The sequence below is a fragment of the Sciurus carolinensis genome, chromosome 8, assembly GCF_902686445.1.
Source record: "Sciurus carolinensis chromosome 8, mSciCar1.2, whole genome shotgun sequence".
Taxonomy (NCBI): Eukaryota; Metazoa; Chordata; class Mammalia; order Rodentia; family Sciuridae; genus Sciurus; species Sciurus carolinensis.
In genome coordinates, this window is record NC_062220.1 from 122,249,957 (window position 1) to 122,269,364 (window position 19,408).

The 19,408-nt window shown below is 46.4% G+C and overlaps 1 protein-coding gene across 7 annotated transcripts in view; it reads right to left on the reverse strand.

The window, feature by feature from the left end:
- The window catches only part of Med15 (mediator complex subunit 15), a 67,016-nt gene that overhangs the window by 5,177 nt on the left and 42,431 nt on the right, over nucleotides 1-19,408 (reverse strand). For 5 of the 7 annotated variants that reach the window (XM_047560405.1, XM_047560402.1, XM_047560404.1 and 2 more), the window contains exons 6-9: nucleotides 17,063-17,304; nucleotides 15,384-15,710; nucleotides 13,800-13,931; nucleotides 7,006-7,125 (exon numbers count right to left, since the gene is read on the reverse strand). In XM_047560405.1, the coding sequence (XP_047416361.1) occupies nucleotides 7,006-7,125; nucleotides 13,800-13,931; nucleotides 15,384-15,710; nucleotides 17,063-17,304 (821 nt within the window). The remainder of the gene's footprint in view (nucleotides 1-7,005; nucleotides 7,126-13,799; nucleotides 13,932-15,383; nucleotides 15,711-17,062; nucleotides 17,305-19,408) is intronic. The other 2 variants (XM_047560406.1, XM_047560409.1) reach the window with 1 other exon arrangement.

Below are 19,408 nucleotides of genomic sequence, written 5' to 3' on the forward strand. Positions count from 1 at the left end.
GTGAAAAGAAGGGAGGTGTGGGAAGGTGATATCCTCGTGCCCTGCCATACCCTGTCTGGTCTGGGAAGTTCTCTGTGAGTCAGTAATAACACTGCTCTGCTGTGGGATAGTCTTCCTGCATGCTTCCACAAGCTCTCTCAGCCCCCCAGAATGACTGCACTGAGAATAAGGGCCAACCACTTGAATCTCCTGTCCTGACACATACAGGTGGCACCTCCCTACTTGACCAGTTTTGGGGCACCAGGGAGATCACGTCTTACACTGTGTCCCACCTGGACCTACTTAATTAAAAGAAGGCGGTTGGAGGAACCATGTGCGTATCCACAGTAGCACCTGCATCAGTCTTGCCAGTGTCCCTGGCCCTCACCAGTGCCCCTCAACTGGACTGGTAGAGCCCACTGGGAGAGGTGACTTAGCATTAGAGATGCCTGGGCTCAGAGCTTGGCTCTGTCACATAAGTTTGTGCACCTTGACTCTTCAGAGACCTATCCCTGCCCACAGAGCAGGGTTACTCTCTGCTCCCTAGTCTTTGTTGGGAACAATACAAATGCAGTCATCTGTACCACTATCAGCACCAGGGACACCATCATCTTCATCTCTGAACTCCAAGGGCTTGGAACCATAGCATCCAGGCATCAGGGACAAGATGTATGCACCCACACCTTCCAGAGGAGAAGCAAAAGATGGTAATCTAGATGATAACAGTTGTCTGCCAATCCCTTGCCACACTGGGACTGCCCTGAAGGCCCTGCTTGCTTCAGAGGTTCCCAAGGGCCTGAGATGGCATCTCCCACATCCTAGTCAATGAGGTACACTGAGCACCCCCTCATAGCATGCTTCCTGCACACCCAGCCCATAGACTCACTTGACTCCTGGACCATCCAGTTCTGCAGACCAACTCAAGTGCCCTCCCAGGGCACTCTGGATACTGATGCCCAACTGGGGCCACGGCTCCACGCTTCCCTCCCACATACTCTTCTGCCACAGTGCCAGGAATACTAGGTAAGGACTATTCTGAGTGGGTTCTCTGCTTCTCAAATTGGGAACAAGCTCAGATCCCACCAGGAAAATGATGCCTGCCCTCCTTCCTACCTACCCACTGATCGAGCAGAGGGCAAGGGGGCTGGAGGTAGCCTGCTCAGTACCATACTGATCGAGATCATGGAGTGAAATATCACCTCCTTTTTGCTCACTGGCTTCCCCACCTGTTACCACTGATTGTGGCAGGAAGCACTGCCCTGGGAGGTAGGTGGAGACTGCCCCCTGGCACCATGCACTGGGGTGGCAGGGTGCACAAGGTGTCACATCATGGTGCTTCCCACTTGGTTGGGTCAGAAGTCCCAAAACAAGTCACTGGCCCATGGGGACAAAAATAGAATGAAGTGTTTCCATCACTTTGTACCCAGACGCCCCTGGCCAGGGAATGAAAGAAGAGCAAGGGAGCTTGGGCCTCTAGTTGCTGAGCCCAGTCACTCCTCCAAGTAGATTCATGCTAATGTGAAATACATTTTTTTTTTTTTTTTTTTTTTTTTTTTTTTTTGCGGTACTGGGGATCAAACCCAGGGCCTTGTGCTTGCAAGGCAAGCACTCTAGCTAATGTGAAATAGAACTTGAATGGCTTCATCTGCAAAATGCTGAATTAAACAAATGTAGCAGGCCTCTCCCATGTAGGTCGAATACATTCATGGTGTTGGGTACACTGTAAGTCCTAGGGAAACCAGGCCAGGTGGCATATTCCACATACTGGAAAACATGCTCCAGAATCAACCCAGGTGCTAACAAAATGTAGGACCAGATCGTTCCATGCAGAAAACTACAGATAGTACCAAGAAGCAAAGAGCAAAGGTCCTGGGGCCCCATGCCCATCCCAGTCCTGTCAGGCGTATCCTATCTGTAGGGTGTTCCCTCCTATCCCTGTCCCACATGTGTCTCCAGGAGGCCCTGCCACCCCTGCCCTTTCACTAGCCTGAGACTCCACCTGCTGCCCCATCTGTACTCAGTTCCTGCTCAAGCAGGTGTCCTTTGTAGGAGATGGTCAGACCCTATCTGCAGCCTAAAAGCTTGCTGCCTCCCTGGCAAGCAGCAGGGTACCCACAGGGCATCATGGCTAAGTATAGCTGCCAAAGCAGGAAGACTATCTCATGGTCATGTTCTCAGTACTCAGTCCCTGGGGGCGCAGCATACATAGCTGACACCTTCTGTTCTTAATGAGGGGAGGGTGGGGTTTCAAGTATCAGGCATGAGGTGGCATGGCTAAGACAAGGTGAAGGGCATTTTGCAGGGCTGGCTCAGAAAGCATTCGGTGGAGGTAGAAAATCCGGTCCAGCCAGGGATCATGCCCCAGGGAATTCAAGGGCCTTTTCTCCTCTCTCCAGACAAGCCTGGGGATCAGGCTTCTCTACTCACTCTAACATAGCCTGGAAGCTATGTTATGCCTAAACTCCCTCCAGGGTCCAGGTTGGCACACAGGTCTGCTCATGCAAGAGGTTCCTTTAGATGCACTCACACAACTGTCTGACCCCCTGAATCCTATTAGCACCTCACTGGGCTGGGCCATCCAGAGAGTCCCAACACTTCTGCTTTGGCCCCTGAAGGGCCCCCAGGCACCCACACAGTAAATGGGTCCATCTCAGCTCTTCAGTTGTCCCAGGCCAGGGCAGCCAGCAAACCCCAGAGGGTTAGAGGTGGGAGAGATTTCCAGTGAGCAGGAAGGAAAACAAACCACAGATGATCTTTCACTTCCAAGAGCAGGAAACCAGGGCCCTTCCGGTTGGCAGTGCTGGGTGGTCCAAGTCCCAAATCACCTTAGACACACTACAAGGAACAGACTAGTCCCTCAAACCCACCTTAAGACAGAACTGGCCTAGCAAGGAAGTCAGTGGGACAGGAAAGAAACCCAGCCAGTGCTGCTCTAGTCAGGGAGGGAGCACTTGGGGGAAAAGAGAAATTGCCTTCCATGTTCTCATATAACAGTTTGCCAGTGGTATGGGTATGGGTCTGTCAAGCTATTAGCAAGAGCCACAAGATGAGAATGACACATATCCCACACACCTTGCACACTGCCTGTCACCTGCATGTCACAGGTGGGAACATAAGAATTTAGAGAGGTGATGTGCCCATAGTCACATAGCTAGTGTCTTGCAGGGGAAGCCCAGGCATGGTAAATGTCTGTCTTACATCAATGGCTCAATCTGCTTCCCTGGAAAAGGAACCCTGCACAATAGCTTAGACAGAAGCTGTGGGGCTGCCAGGGTGGCCAGGTCAGATGGATGCAGACTAAGGGAGAAGAACTGGGAGGGCAGAGGGGGAAAGGAGCCATGGCCCAGAGGCAGCATAACAGAAAGGCTGATCCAGAGAACTTCGTTCCACAAAAAAATCTCAAGACAGACTGTTACCTAGCCTTCTCTGGACCACCCACACCTATCTGATACCCCAGAACTGCCCATTGCTCCCGGCCCAGCACTTAAGTGTGCCCCCTGGAATTTCCATCTAGAAACACAGAGGAGCATGACCCCACTGTAGTGCTGCCCCCTTATGCCAAGGGTACTAAGATAGAAACGCCATGTCACCTAGCTGAACCCTTGGACATAGGCACTGTGTCTCATGCTGTCATGTCAGAGTCCATGAAGCACCCCTATCATAACATGAAGATATTGCCATGGAACTGCAAAATAGGAAGTGGAAATGTAGGTGTTCTGTTGCCTCTCCTTGAGACACTTCTTCTTGGGACCTCCAACTCTGAAGAGTGTCAGTGGGGTTCTTAAGAGGTGATGGAGACTGGAAATGTAGCTCAGTGGCAGAGTGCTTGCCTAGCATGTGCAAGGCCCTGGGTTCAATCCCCAGCACACCACTACACACACAATAAGAGTAACAAGAGTAACAGAATGCCTACATTTTCACTAGCTATTCTGACTTCCTGATTCCAATGCACTGTCACAAAGAAAGAACAAAACAGTGTGGATGCTGAATTGTGTCCTGCTGAAGAATGAGTACAGGTGGCTGGGGGAGAACAGCAGCAAAAGGATTTGCCAGGAGGACATCCAAGGTTAGGAGACACTGGAAAGCTCAAGCAGGTGCAGGTTCCAGTCCAGCTCACTGGCCAAATGAGCAATGGGGCAGCTCCTGGCTAGTTTACCACCCCGCCCCCCAGTGCCAGGAACAGAACCCCGGGGCCTTGAGCATGTTAGGCAAGTGCTCTACCACTGAGTGCTGGATTTTAAGGATACATTCCTGGGATAAGCTTTCTTTTCTTGGCAGGGTTTGGATTAGAAATACACTATCAAAAAAGACTACAATGTTTCTGGAGTAAGCCAGTATGGCAGATGAATTCCCAGTGTGTAAGGTCCAGGTGCCTCACACAGGTCAGGGATCCTCTGAACAGGGGCTACCCACAGCCAGGTGTGCAGGAGGTTGCAGAAGGGAGACAGGCTCGGAAGCCCCAGCTAAGCTTGGTGTTATGGGACTGTGTAGAGGCAGGAGGAGGAAAGTTATTTGAGGGAAGGGTCATGATCACACAGGGTTACAGAGCACTGTGTGGACAGTGGGATGGCTTCCACTCTGGGGTTCTCTCCATCAATTTTTCTTCCTTCTGTAAGTATTTTCAGGGCCACCTTTCTCTCCACAGGCAAGCAAGAATGAGCCTGGGGCTGGAGATATAGCTTAGTTGGTAGAGTGCTTTCCTCAAAAGCACAAGACCCTGGGTTCAATCTCCAGCACTGGAAGAAAAAAAAAAAAAAAAAAAAAGAGCCTGATTTAAAAAACAAAATCAAAAGAACAAAATCAGAACTTTGCCCAAATTCCCTGTTGCCAAAAATCCTCCTGGGGACAGGAGTGATTTTCTAAATGCTGCTACATCTGTCCTCAATACACTACCCCAAAGCTTCAGGTGTACATCCGCCACTCTGCACTGGGAAAACATGGAAATACATCTGTGTGGTGTTAGTGGACATCTTCTGGTGATGGCTCTATCATTCAAAGTCACAAAATGAAATGAGGATGAACCCAAATTCTCTGTGCACTAACTTTATTTTGCTTTTTCTCTTTCTTCCCTTCTACCTAGCTTCCTTGCCTTTTGGGATTAGGAGGGACTTCAGGGAGTAAGATTTATTTAGTTAGCACAACTCAGGGGACAGGGTTGATGTGGAAGGGAAAATGGAAGGCTGGGAAGTAGATAGGTTTGAGGAAGGCTGGGAGGAAGGGGGTGCCTGTGAGAAGTTCAGGTAGAAACACCAGCAGCTGGCTGTGTGGGGAGTGGCCACCTCTCAGCAGTGTGTGAGCAAGAAAAGGCCCAGGACAGAATCCATTGCTGCAGGTTGGAGTGTGGCTCCAACCAGGAGGAGGAATAATGTTGGCAGCCCAGCCTCAAGAGCAAGGTTGAGGGGTTTCCAAGAATCCTACTGAGAAGTTGAGGTATTGAGTATTTCATTTGACCCCCTGATCCTCAACATGCCAGCTCCCTGGAGCCTTTCTCGTTTTTTTTTTCCTGGACATTACCGGGGATTTAACCCAGAGGCAATCCCTAGCCCTTTTTTAAAATTTTGAGACAGGGTCTCACTAAGTTGCTTAGTGCCTTGCTAAATTGCTGAGGTTGACCTCAAACTTGCTATCCTCCTGTCTCAGCCTCCTGAGCTGCTAGGATTATAGGCATGGATCACCATGCCTGGCCTTTCTCATTTCTTAAAAGAGGATAAATGCTTAAACTGTGACCTGGAGCACTGAGAAACATGAAACTGTGGACACAAGGAACCTAGCCCAAGGCCTGGCATGTATCGCACCCTCAAAGTGTTAGGGACTTTCTTATTTTCATAAAAAATCAGTCCTACATGCTATTGCTAAAGTTTTCCCCACCTGACTCTGTGAAGCCAATGAGTACAAAGCCAGAGGCCTAGGCTTCCTTCTATGAAGGAACAACAGGACTAGGATTAGATGCATTTCCCTGTAATGGAAAAGGAATTTTAAAGGTATTCTGGCAAATCTGAGGTTTTTCACAACAAACCCACTAAAATGAAAAGCCCATGTGATGAGAGAACTTGAGCACCATTTTATTCTCAAAACCTCAGAACAACCTCAGAACAGTTGATGTCTATTGGCACACAGAACATTTGATGTCTGTTAAACAAATAAACACAGCATTGGAAGATTCCAAATTTTACTTGACAATGGAAAACGAGGAATTCATTTCCCTAAAAAGTATAACACACCCAGAAGTAAGTTTTTATCTACCTAGGAAAGTGAGTGTGTAGTAAATTCTCCATTCTGTTAACCCTAGAACAGTCTCCATTCTGTTAACCCTAGAACAGTCTGGCCCAACACAACATTTTTTAGGTGGAGGGGATGGACAGACTGGGGATTGAACCCAAGGGCACTTTACCACTGAGCTACACTTCCAGCCCTTTTAACTTTTTTATTCTGAGACAGTCTTACTAAGTTGCTAAGGCTGCCCTCAAACTTTCAGTCCTCCTGCCTCAGCCTCCTGAGTTACTGGGATTACAGGTATGCATCATTATGCCCAGCTCTAACACAACTTTTGCTCATGGTGACCATCTACTGTGAGCTGTGCTATATAGCTAAGCAGCTATTACCTTCCCCACAGGATTAGAGGGTGCTCAAAATGTAACTAGTACAACTGAGGAACTGCATTTTTAGTTTCATTTAATGTCATTTTAAATGTAAACTGCCACACATGGTTAGCAGCTACAGTGTTAGATCGCATAACCCTAGAAAGCACAACTTTTTGCTTGGCTTCTGTTTTATTTTGCCATGAAAATGACAGCAGCATGATTATCTTAAACTAGGGGGAAAAAACAGATATTTATTCATATCCCCTTGAGAAATACCGCTGGGCTTGGCCTCATTTAAACAACAAAAAAACAGTGACACCTGGTTTGGCACTCTGAAAGCCACCGTGCAGAAAGTCACCAATGATGACAGGTGTGCTTTACAAAGGCGCTCAGAGGAACCCCGAGCTCCCGGCCGAGCCCTATACGCGGCCCAGTCCTTAAATACCTGTGCTGTGGGCTGTCCGCCCAAAGGGATGGAGCTCGACGGGACGGCAGACATGGCAGAAGCGGGCGGGAACCGGGCTCTTATGTGCATCCCGCCTTGGGCCAAGGCTTCAGCAATCATCTTTGAGGACAGAGGGACAACAGACAAGGTGATTGCAACAAGAATCGCAGTGCATGGCAGGTGGAGAGGTGTGTGCAATCTGTGCAGAGTGGGTGAGGCACTCCTGGGGCAGCTTGGAGCAAACTGAGAGGAGAGTGAGTTCTAGCCCACAGAATCTTCAGGCCTGGCTAGGCATCAGGGATCCAGAAGTTGCCAAGAATGCTGTATTCAAACCTTTCTTACCCTACTCACCACACTTCTGCACTGGTTGTCCTGGATATACCTCTGAACTGCAGACAGATCAGAATCCTGTGGCCCACAGAGTGTCAGAGCCAGACCTCAAGGGCCAAGGCAAGATAATGGTTCTGGGAAACCATGATCTTAGGATAGACTTGAAAAGAAGACATGTCACCAAGGCTTGCTATGAGAAAAGTTGACCACTGCTGCAACAAAATAAGCTCAGATAAGCCTGCTCACAGATTGTTACCTTTTTGAAGTACATGTCTTAGAACCCAAGCTCAAACCACTTCCTCTTCTCCAGGTCTCTCTGGGGTTGCTAGTCCTACTATATGTGGAGGAACTGATTTTCTTTCATTAATTAAAAATGGGTGGAGGGGCTGGGTTTGTGGCTCAGTGGTAGAGCACTTGACTAGCATGTGTGAGGCCCTGCATTTGATCCTCAGCACCACATAAATATAAAATAAATGTTATTGAGTCCACCTACAACTAAAACAAAATATTAAAAAAAAAAAAAAAAAAACAACGGGTGGCATGGTGGCATACGCCTGTAATCCAAGCAATTTGGGAGGGTAAGGCAGGAGGATCGCAAGTTCAAAACCAGCCTTAGCAACTTAGTGAGGCTCTAAGCAACTTAGCAAGACCCTGACTCAAAATATTACTTAGGAAAAAAAAAAAAGCACTGGGGATGTAGCTTGGTGGTATAGTGCCCTTGGGTTCAATTCCCAGTACCAACAAAACAAAAACCAAAAACAAAACACAGGGGAAGGTGAGTAGGAGAGCCTGGTTCTGCCTGATGGGCTTCCTCTTATAAGGAAGGTCACACTTCCACAGAGATGCCAATCAGGTCTGTTCCTAAACACCAAAGATCCTCTCAGAGGCTAGAACTCCAGCACCAGCCAGGACCTCTCCTTGTCAATTTATACTTTGTGAACTATAAAGGCAACAAAGCAGGCTGAGCACTGTTGTGCATCTGGGTCTGCACATGCTCAGAACTGTCACAAACAGAACACAAAATAGAAAAAAAAAAAAAAAAAAAAGTCAGGTTCACAAAGAATGTAGCATTGACCCATGGGGGAAACAAAGAAACAAACACACACACACACACACCAACAACATTGAGGTTGGAGGATCTCAGTCCAGAAGCTTGAGACCAGCATGGTAACAGCGAGACCTCATCTCAAAAAAAACAAATCGAAATAAAACAAAACCCAACCAACTAGCCAACTCCCATCGAATTCCAAGAGGTTGTGAGATGGACCATCAGATCAAGACAGTGCTATAGGGCATTCTGTCTACACAGCGATGGTTGCCAAAGACAGGGATCCAAAGCAGGGACACAGGCTACAGGAACACCTGTAGCATCACATGAGGGGCCAATGCTCACACACGAGAGTGCACATAGCAGCAGCAGATGCTAACCAGAACCTCAGGACCACAGGAACAAGGCTCTTCATCCATGTCTGTAGTCAGATTTAAAAAAAAAAAAAAAAAAAAAAAAAAAAAAATCACTTTACTGGAGGCTGAGGTGACAGTGTCTATCAAAACATGGGCCTAGTCTCAAAAAGTCTGCCACTCACCAGGTCACTGTCAGACACAAAGGTGGGTTCTGTGAGGGTCCACTGCCTATCCTGAGGAGGAACTGAAGGCAATCCTCCCCTTGACTCTTATCACAACTGGAGGATGGCAAGTAGGGTGGTAGCATCCATTCGCAATTAGCCACTGCAGTCAAAGAAGCCTGACTATAGTGCTCCTTCCAGAAGGGAGAAAAGCCTGGTAAGAAGTCAGATGGTATGAGAGGTGCATTCTTTTCATGGGGGGGGAGAGCGGGGAGGCCAGGAGTGGCAGTGCAGGCCTAGAATCCCAGTGCCTCAGGAGGCTGAGGCAGGAGGACTGCAAATTCAAAACCAGCCTCAGCAACTTACCAAATGCCCTGTCTCAATTAAAAAAAAAAAAAAAAAAAAGGTAGGGGATGTGGCTCAGTGGTTAAGTGCCCCTGGGTTCAATCTCTGGTACCAAAATAAAAAAGAAAAAAGTAAGAAGGAATGAAAAGCTTAAGTTTACTTTGCTGCTGATCAGTTTTCTTTTAATCAGTTCATTTTCTCTTAACCAGAAATTCCAATGAAAACATACCAATAATGTTCAGTGGATCAGATGAACCAGTTACTAACCAGTAACTCACATTGAATGATGACACTTCAATTACTTCTCAACACATAGCTGCCCAGAAAGGAATTTCAAGGAATTCCAGGAATTCCAGGAATCCCTGCTATAGCCCAGGCCATCACTGCACGTGCATGTATATATATGTATGTGTGTGTGTGTGTGTGTGTGTGTGTGTGTGTGTGTGTGTCTGTCTGTCTGTCTGTCTGTCTGTCTCTGGGGCTGGTCAAGGGGAGTGGCTGTTAAGCCAGCTACATTAATGAACGTCCATAACAGATGTCTGTCTTTGATGACATTTGATGGTACTTTCCTTCCTTGTTTCCCCCTACCCCATTTTTTTTGGATGGCACTGGGATTAAACCCAGGAGTGCTCTACCACTGAGCTACATCCTCAGGTCTTTTTATTGTTTTATTTCAAGACAGGGTCTCACTAAGTTGCCCAGGTTGGCCTTGAACTTGGGTTCCTCCTGCTTTAGCCTAACAAATTACTGGATTACAGGCATGTACCACTGTACTATGGTGATGACAATTCTTTGTAAACTATAAATCATATCTATTTGTTTTTTTTCATTTTAAAATTTTGCAACAGGGTCTTGCTAAGTTGCCAGGCCAATCTCAAACTTAAGATCCTTCTGCTTCAGCCTCCAAAGTCACTAAGATAGCTAAATTTTCATGTACCAAAATAGAAGTTTAAAAGATAAAAGCTTAGGGTTTATTTGAAAGTAGAGACACATTCTGTCATGGTTTTAGGGGAGAAAGAAAAGTCTGTTATGTCTAGTAAATTCCCCTGCTAGTGCCATCACCTCTCCCACCTATAAGAATATCAGATAAGAGAGATCCAAAGATCCAGGAGAACACAGCACAGGGCCAACCCAATTCTCCTAGAACATTCATCACAAGTGGAGAGCCTGACCACCCTTTACCATACTTATCTGTCCAGAATAGGTACAGACTCCATAGGGGGCCTCTCTGCAGCTTTCAGGGCAAATTTGAAGGACGAGGCATGGAAAAGGGCTTGCTAAGGTTACCCATCCTGTCATAATTTTCATGGAACTGGCAGTCTGTTTTGTGGCTCACAGCAAAACAGGGTCACTATGTCCTAATGTCAAATTTGTCAGCACTATACAGGGAGTTCCAGTTTGCATCTTTGAGCTCCTAGTTAGACGACTGGCTGATAAGATTCAAGGGCCCTCAAAGTGACTGACTAGCTTCTGCAAAGCTACAGGAAACAATCTAGAACTCAGCCACGCACCACTTGGTAATAGCAAAAAAACTGGAAATTACCTAAAAATCCAAGAATAAGACAATACCTAAGGACAGCAGGAGACAATCAGAGAGGAGTATTGTACAGTCACTCAAAATACTGCTGACCAGTGGTTTCTAATTACAGGTGTTATACTTCGAATATGGAATGTTCCCCAAAAGCCCATGTGTTTGTTAGAAGTTTGGTTCCAGGTCTAGGGCATAGCTCACTGGTAGTGTTTGCCTAGCATTGGCAAGGTCCTACATCTATCCCCAGCACTGCAAAAAAATTTAAAAAGCTTGGTACCTAGCTTGGCATTATTAGAAGGTGGTGGAACCTTTAAAAGGTGGGGCCTTGCAGAAGGTTTTTGGCTAAATGTGGGTGAGCCCTTGAAGGAGACTGTGGAAAGCTGTTCTCTTCCTTTCTTTTGCTTCAAACCACAATCCAGTGGCAGCCTGCTCTACCACATGCTCCCTGCCCTAATGTGCCACCTCCCCACAGGTCCAAAAATAATTGGGTCAAGCCAACAAGGACTAAAACCTCCAAAATTGTGGGTCAAAGTAAACCTTCCTCTTTTTAACATTATCTCAGACATTTTGCTATAGTAAAAGAAAGTTGACTAAAATGCAATAGAACATTTCACTTCTATACTAATGTGGAAAACACTGCATATAAAACTCAAGGCAGCAGGACTCTGACAATGTGATAACCAGAAATACCACCAAACTGTTTCTCTCTGGGTTGTTTCTTCTATATTTCTCTTCACTTTCTATCTTCTATAGTTACTACTTATAATGTTTTAGGGATCAGAGTACTGTGGTCTCTGTATGTCCTCTGTGGTAACCCAGGTTTCAAAGGAAGGCCATGAATCCAAGGATGCCCCCTCAGGAGGGCTTGTCCCACCAAGTTACAACTCTAGGATCCTGCTGTTGCCAGAACAATGTAGTGAGGTTGGCTAACCAGTCTACATGAGAAAATGCAACATGACAAGATTAAAGACTGCAAGAAAACCTGTAGAAGGAGGAGGACCAAATCTTGAGATGTACCGGCATTAAAAAAGCAGAACATGGATGTGTACTCTCTGCTCCTGGGCTTTGAGAACCTATGAGGCTCTGCCACCAGCACTCAGCAATCCCACCATATAGCAACACAAGTCTCAGGGTACTGCACAGCAGGTGGCACACACTCCTGAAAACACTAAAGGCACAATCTAAAAAAAAAAAAACAAAACCCACTTGGAAATAAACCAAAATGGTGACCTCCCTGGCTACTAGAGATCCTGAAAGTTTTCCACAGTACCTACCTGAACAGACTGACCAGGACCTGAGCTCACCTCTATTTGCCACTCTTGGTGTTCCAATGGGTTGGTAGAAAATTAATAATCAAAGTGTCTGCTATAGAGGTGACTATGACCGTGGCTGGCCATGTGCCCACGGTAGAACAGGGCTTCCATAAAAAGCAGGGGGTATGGAATTGGCAGAAGAGCCATACCCTACACAGAAGTTCAGTGTAGGATACTGAGCACACACAGTTGGCCTCCTGCTTCTGGCAGCTGATGAGATGCTAGCAAAGTGACAGGGCACACTCCCTTGACCTAGCAGCTCATCAATAAGTCAGCAGAATGGGCCTACAACAGCTGCCTATGTTGTCTGTTCCATGGTTGCTTGTTTTCCAAACCCTGAGATGGGATGAAAAGGTAGGTTCTCCCTTTCCTACTGGCTAGGCCAGAGGTACAGAGGTTTCCATGAAGTGGGTCCTAAGGTCACAAAGCAGCAATGGTAGTGGCTCCCACTGCCACTACCATGCTGACTCTGAACACACTCTGAACTCCTCTATACAGCATATCAAGAAGAGGGATTCCCCAGGAGGACTGAGAACACACTTAAGACACATAGTAGTGGTAGCAGAGATGGCCTCCAACCTCACACAGGGTGTCAGCCTTCTCTAGCCACAAATGTGAAGTTTGGGGTATATTTCACAGAAGGCCACATTCAAGCAGGCAGGTGATATGGGCATCCTGGACCCAGGTCACTTAGTGTAATGAGGAAGGCTGTAGATAGCTTCAGCCAAATGTCTCCATTGGCACATGTCTCAGGCAAGGGCCCAGGACTTGAGCAATGCAGCGGTGCTGTTACTTCCTTCCCAGTGTGAAATGATGTCTGACACGCAGGATTACCACAACCTGAAGTGTCTGACGCATAGTGCTGTGCAACTGGCCACCAAGCTCAATAAGTTCACAGGTAAGCACTTCAGGAACACAGCTAACAGTTTCCTGAGGGCAAAATATAGTAAGAGTGCCATCTATGGGCTGGTATCCAGCAACAGCCTCACCACATCAATTAGTATGTTTTGACTTTTTCTAAAGCTAAACCCATCTGAGTCAAGACCAGCATGTGGACCCAGGAAGGATTCAGAATTCAATTAGATGTATCCTGGCATGAAGGTGATACAGGTGTATCAGACAATCCCCAGAGACCCTTGGTGTCCAATTCCTAGATACTAGGCAAAGTACCTGTATGATAGATACCATTCCACTGACATCTGACATGCAGAGAATGGGCAGGCACCAGTCAGCAAGAAGGAATTGGTGCAAACTTCTGCCCACGTGGTGATCAAATTTCTGAGGGCAGAACAAAGGATGCCCTCTCCCATATTCCTACTGTGGCACATGCCTGTGCTTGGCTTCTAGAGCCAGATGCTCAATGCTGTTTCTATCCTCTTCTTAGTTTTTAGAAAGCTATCAGTCAGTTCTATACTCAGAGGCTCAAATGGAAGCTGAAATGTGGATGAAATGTGGTGCTCCCCTCTCTAAAGTACCTTCTCAGTCTGGTAGAAAGGCAGGAAGATGAAGGATACCCATTCTATGCAGTTGGTTGGGTCCCAGTCATTACCAAGCAGAGGTAGCTACCCTGAGGATCTTGAAGTTATCTCACAGAGGGCAAAGGAGAGAGGATTCCCCATGCTTTACCAACTCAGCCAGTAAGCCAATCAGGATCTTTTACAGCTTTGTGTGCTAGTGATTAAAGAAGCCCTCAGCTCCCAAGTCCCTCACCTGGACTCCAGGAGCTACCATCTGGGCAGTCTGAGCTGTCTGCACAGCTGCCTGCTGCTGCACCTGGGTCTGCACCTGGGCCTGCACCTGTGGCTGCACCTGCGGTTGCTGGACCACCATCGGAGCTCGCACCTTGAGGAAGGAAGGGAGAATGCATTTTGGAGCCATATGGGGCAGAGAGCAGAGTACCCACTACCTCTGTGGCAGCTTTTGAGAACTGAGCCTTTGAGAGTTGAGGATGGAACTTTCATGACTTCATGGGCTCCAATGTCACCTACTGGCTGTCTCTGATCCCATAATGTCATCAGAAAAATCCCACATCAGCCAAGCTGAGCCCCCATATCTCCCAATTCTGGTGAGCAGCACTGCAGCCTTCCCACTGGGACCCTCCATATACCTGTCATGGCAGTCAACATTGCAAGCAAAGCCATGAGCACACTCAAGCCTGTTCATCCTCTGGTCAAACATGTTGATGGTCCATGAGATCCCTAAATAGATCCCAGACTCCTTGAAGGAAACCAGGTCTGGTCAGCTAGCACAAGGCTCAGCTAGAAAGACAAGCATGGGCAACAGCCAGGGAGGAGGGACCACTGTGTAGAGAAACCTCCACAGGGACAAAGTAGGCCTTGGTTAGACACAGATAGGAAGTGCCTCCATAGATGCCTCCAAGATACAAGACCCAATCCCAACAGGGGACACATCCTACCACATAAAGGTTCAGGTTGCAGTAGGGGTGGTGGGGTGGAGCTCTCAGGTAACAGATGAATAACTGTATCTGCTCCTCACAACTCTCCCAGACTGCCTCTGTGGGACCCTCCTCTTCACCCTGACACTCAGTTCAGGTGAGGCTCTTGGCCCCATGCCACTCAATGAATCACAAAGAGAAAAGGCCACAAACACCAAGGGAGCTGAAAAGATGTCCAAAAGATGGCCCCTGTTATGGCTGCCTCTATCTTGGTAGTGATATTCTGTCCTCTGTCATGGACTGTATTTACTTTGTATAGAGATGTACAATGAGACTGAAAATAATAATATTTTATGAATACTCTTCTCAAAAATATGGTAATGACAAGGCTAAAAGATCTTGGCTTAGGGCTGGGAGTGTGGCCCAATGGCAGAACATGTGTACAAGGCTTTATGTTCCAATCCCAGGGCACATGAGTGCATACATATACATGAGCACATGTGCATACAAGTCTTAGCTCAGAACATAACTTCAAGCAGTTAATAAACCACTGTGGACCACCTGATGGATCTTGTGGGACATTTTCCTACATGATGAGGTTACTTGTCAACCTAATCCTCCACTACCTTGAAGTCCTTAGTCACTACTGAAATTAGTCACTTGATTTGGAAGATGTGACACCTCCATGGAGCATGCAAAAGTGGCTCTCTGTACACATGTTCCCTCAACTTATGCTGGAGTCAAATGTGAGGGCCAGCATGAGGAAGAGCTACCCAAGTTCTAGCATGTAAAGGACATGTTTCTATAGCTGAAGAACGTGATACCACTGCTGACAGTCACTCGTCACATATGACACCATAGGAGATGCATGTGCTCTACCATAGGACTTGGGTACTCACAAATTTCAGCTGCTGTTGGGGGTACAACATCTGTCCAGGGAGGGCTTGAGCCTGTGACACCAAAGGCTGGTTCTGTGACTGTGGTGTGAGTTGTGATGGTTGGTTCTGTGCAACTGGGGGCTGCTGAGCCTGTGGCGGTGGCTGGTGGTGCTGTGGGTGATGCATCTGTGGCAGCTGCTGAGGCAAGGCCTGGGAGGGGGGAGGCTGTGGCTGCTGCAGTGGTGGCTGCTGTATTGGTGGCTGGGCCTGCAAAGCCTGTTGCTGCTGCTGCTGCTGTTGTAATTGCAGCTGTGCCATTCTTTGTAGCTGCTGCTGCTGCTGCTGTATCTAGAAATAGAACAAGCAGTACTTGGTTATTATCCATCAGCTTTTGGAGTGCCAGTTCTTCCCTGTGCCAGTTCGTCCCAAGAAGCCCAGTGAAGCATGAGTACAGCATTCAAGGAGGCCTACCCAGTTGACTTCTTACTTGGGGAGGAGAGCATGTTCCATAAAAGGGTTCTGGGCATGCAAGGTCAAATGCCAGTTGCCTTTCAGATACCTACAACACAACAAGTATTTGCCTATGCCCTGGACACTGGAAGAAGATCCACCCTGAGATGGTTCAAGAGAACTATCTAGGTTTAAGAAAGGGTAACAAAGAAGAGATGGAGTCCCACAGGTGGGCTAAAAGCTTGTGCAACTGATCTCTGCAGCCTATCCAATGATGCTGTTTTGTCCCTAGAGTGGTCAGCAGTACGAGCCTCATGAGGATAATCAATATCTGCTTTTCAGAATGAGGCAGAATAGTGAGGCCAAAGAGTCACTGCCAGTTCTGAGAGAAGAGTCTCCCAAATCTAAAGTAGGCAAGCAGGTAGAGAGGCTCCCTTGGGGCTTTTGTCACTCAGTCAATACCTGCCATGAGGATGGATGCTGAACACATCAAGATTCTAACTGAAAACCATGGGAGAACAAAACCTGATCAGCAGCGCGTTTAATGTGGAATTGTCACTGCCCTATAGAATACCATCAATAGGAGAAACTGATGCTGTGCCCAGACACCAAGAGGGAGACACAGCAGGAAGTGCCTATGTCCTCAAAAGAAAAGTGCCCAGGTCAAGCTTGTTGGTACACACCTGAAATACCAGCAACTTGGGAGGCTGAGGCAGGAGGATCATAAGTTTGAGGTTAACCTGGGCAATTTTGTGAGACCCTGTCTCAAAATAAAAATAAAAAAAAAAGGATTGGGCATGTAACTCAGGGGTAGAGTGCCCTGGGTTATATTCCTAGAACCACTTATATTCCTAGAACCACGAAAAAAAAAAAAAAAAAAAAGAAAGAAAGAAGAAAAAGAAATGTATCCACAGTATGGTTCAAACACCCCCACATCTTCCTTCTCACTCCAGTTAAATCTTTTGCAACTCTCTTATAGTTCCCACAGCACACAGTAGGCCAGAAACCAGTTAACTGGAACCTCACTGAGAGGTCCTCTTCTTGTAATCACAGTACCTTCCTACCAAGCCAAAGCCTGTTTCTTCTGCCTGTGCAACACATTTCTGGTCCATGAAACAGAGCTGGTAGCAAGGTATCAGGAGGACCTTTGCTGTCTCTGGGCTCCTGCACCCAGCACTGTGGTTGACACCTGCCCTGGGCTCAAGGACTACAAAAAGGAGTTACAATGTGATAATAGAGGAACCCTGTACCTGTTGCTGGTTTTGATGATGCAACTTAATCAGGTGCTGCTGCTGTTGTTGCTGCTGCTGGAGCTGTTGCTGCTGTTGCACCACTGCCTGGAACTGTTGCTGCATGGCACTCTGCTGAGCCTGAAACTGCTGTTGCTGTTGCTGTTGCTGCTGCTGTAGCGCAGCCTGTTGCTGCTGGAACTGCTGCTGTTGTTGCTGTTGCTGCTGTTGCTGCAGTGCCACCTGCTGGAGCTGGAGCTGAGCTAAAGAAGAGACCCAGATTTAGGCCCATGTTAATCCAAAGGCTGCCTTAGGATTGTATAGTAAGGGAAGAAGCAGCAAGCCAAAGTCCCACTGCCACGACAGCAGATCTGCAGACAAGAAGGGCATTTGGGTAGGGCCTGCTGCCCAGGTTGCTGCTGGAATCTGAACACTCCTAATCAGACAAGAAGTGGAATTTGTGTCAATTTAGTATCATAAATTACTCTATAACAATCTAAGAGAAAAGGACCAAGGCATCCCAGCTACTCAGAAGGCTGAGGCAGAAGGATCAAGTTCAAGGCTAGCCTGGGACACACAGCAAAACCTTGTCTCAAAATGAAAAATAAAGAGCTGAAGTTGTAGCTCAGTGGTAGAGCACTCCTGGCATGTGTGAGGCACTGGGTTCGATCCTCAGTACCACATAAAAATAAATAAAATAAAGGTATTGTGCCTATTTACAACTAAAAAATAATTTTATTTATTTTTTGTTTTGTTTTGTACTGGGGATTCAACTCAGGGGGACTCAACCACTGAGCCACATTCATAGCCCTATTTTGTATTTTGTTTCAGATAGGGTCTCACTGAGTTGCTTAGCACTTTGATTTTGCAGAGGCTGGCTTTGAACTCCCAATCCTCCTGCCTCAGCCTCCTGAGCTGATGGGATTACAGAGGTATACTACAGTGCCCGGCTAAAAAAATATTAAAAAAACAAAAAAAGGTGGGGCTGGGGATGTAGCTCAGTGGTTGAGTGGATTCAATTCCCTAGTACCATGGAAGAGAAGAGAGAAAGAAAAGGGCCAACTACATTTTTGGGATGGACAAAAAGTCCAGTCTCTGGCAAATGCTAATCTACTTTCTATCTCTGTGGATTTGCCTACTGTGGACATTTCAAATGCATGGCGTCAGACAAGCTGGGTGTGGCAGTGGACACCTGTAATTCCAGCAGTTTGGGAGGCTGAGGCAGGAGTTTCACAAGTTCAAAGCCAGCCTATGCAACTTAAAATGAGGTCCTAAGAAACTTGGGGAGATTGTCTCAAAATAAAAAACAAAAAGGGTTGGGGATGTGGCTTGTGGATAAGTGACCCTAGGTTCAATCCCTGATACAAAAAAAAAAAAAAAAAAAAAAAAAAAGGCATCAGATGATATGTACTATTCTATGACTGGCTTTTTTCACTTAGCACAATGTTTACCAAGTTCACCTATGTTGAAAAATGTTATCGGTTTTACTGATATCTTATTGTTAAATAAGCTGCACTATATAAATTTACCATATTTTGTCAACAGTCATCAGTTGATGGACATATGGATTGTTCCCATTTTTTGGCTATTGTGAACAATGCTGATATAACAGTCACAAGATTTTCCATGGCGAGGTTTCTTTAGAGGTGATGAAAATGTTCTAAAATTGTCTGTATTAACTGTGAATATACCAAAAAAAAAAAAAACTAAAGGGTGCATTTTTATTTTTATAGACTGCATTTTGATTCACTGTACACAAATGGGGTTGAATGGTGCATTTTTTGTTGTTGTTGTTTTTTGTTCTTGTTTTTGTGGTGCTGGGAATTGAACCCAGGGCCTTGTGCATGCAAGGCAAGCACTCTACCAACTGAGTTATATCCCCAGCCCTGAATGGTGCATTTTTAATGGGTGAATTATATGCTAATAAAAATCAATAAAGGGGCTGGAGTTGTGGCTCAATGGTAGAGCACTTGCCCCGCATATGTGAGGCACTGGGTTTGATCCTCAGCACCAAATAAAAATAAATAAAATAAGGTTACTGTATCCATCTACAAGTGAAAACAAAAATCAATAAAGCTGTAAAAAATAAAAATAAAAAAAGAATGAATGAATTCAGAGATCTTTTGTGTATTTGGCCCTGTTTCCCCAATGGTGACGTTTTGTAAAACTGTAACATCACAGTCAGAATGTGTGCTAAATCATATGGGCACGTGTACCAAGTTCTATACAATTTTATCACCTGTGTGGGTTCACCACCTCCAGAGCAAGACACTAAATAGTTTTAATACCTTATGGATCTCTCAGTTCTCACCTCCTTTGTGTCTGCTTCTCAAGACACAACAACCACTAAGGTGCCCTCTATTTCCA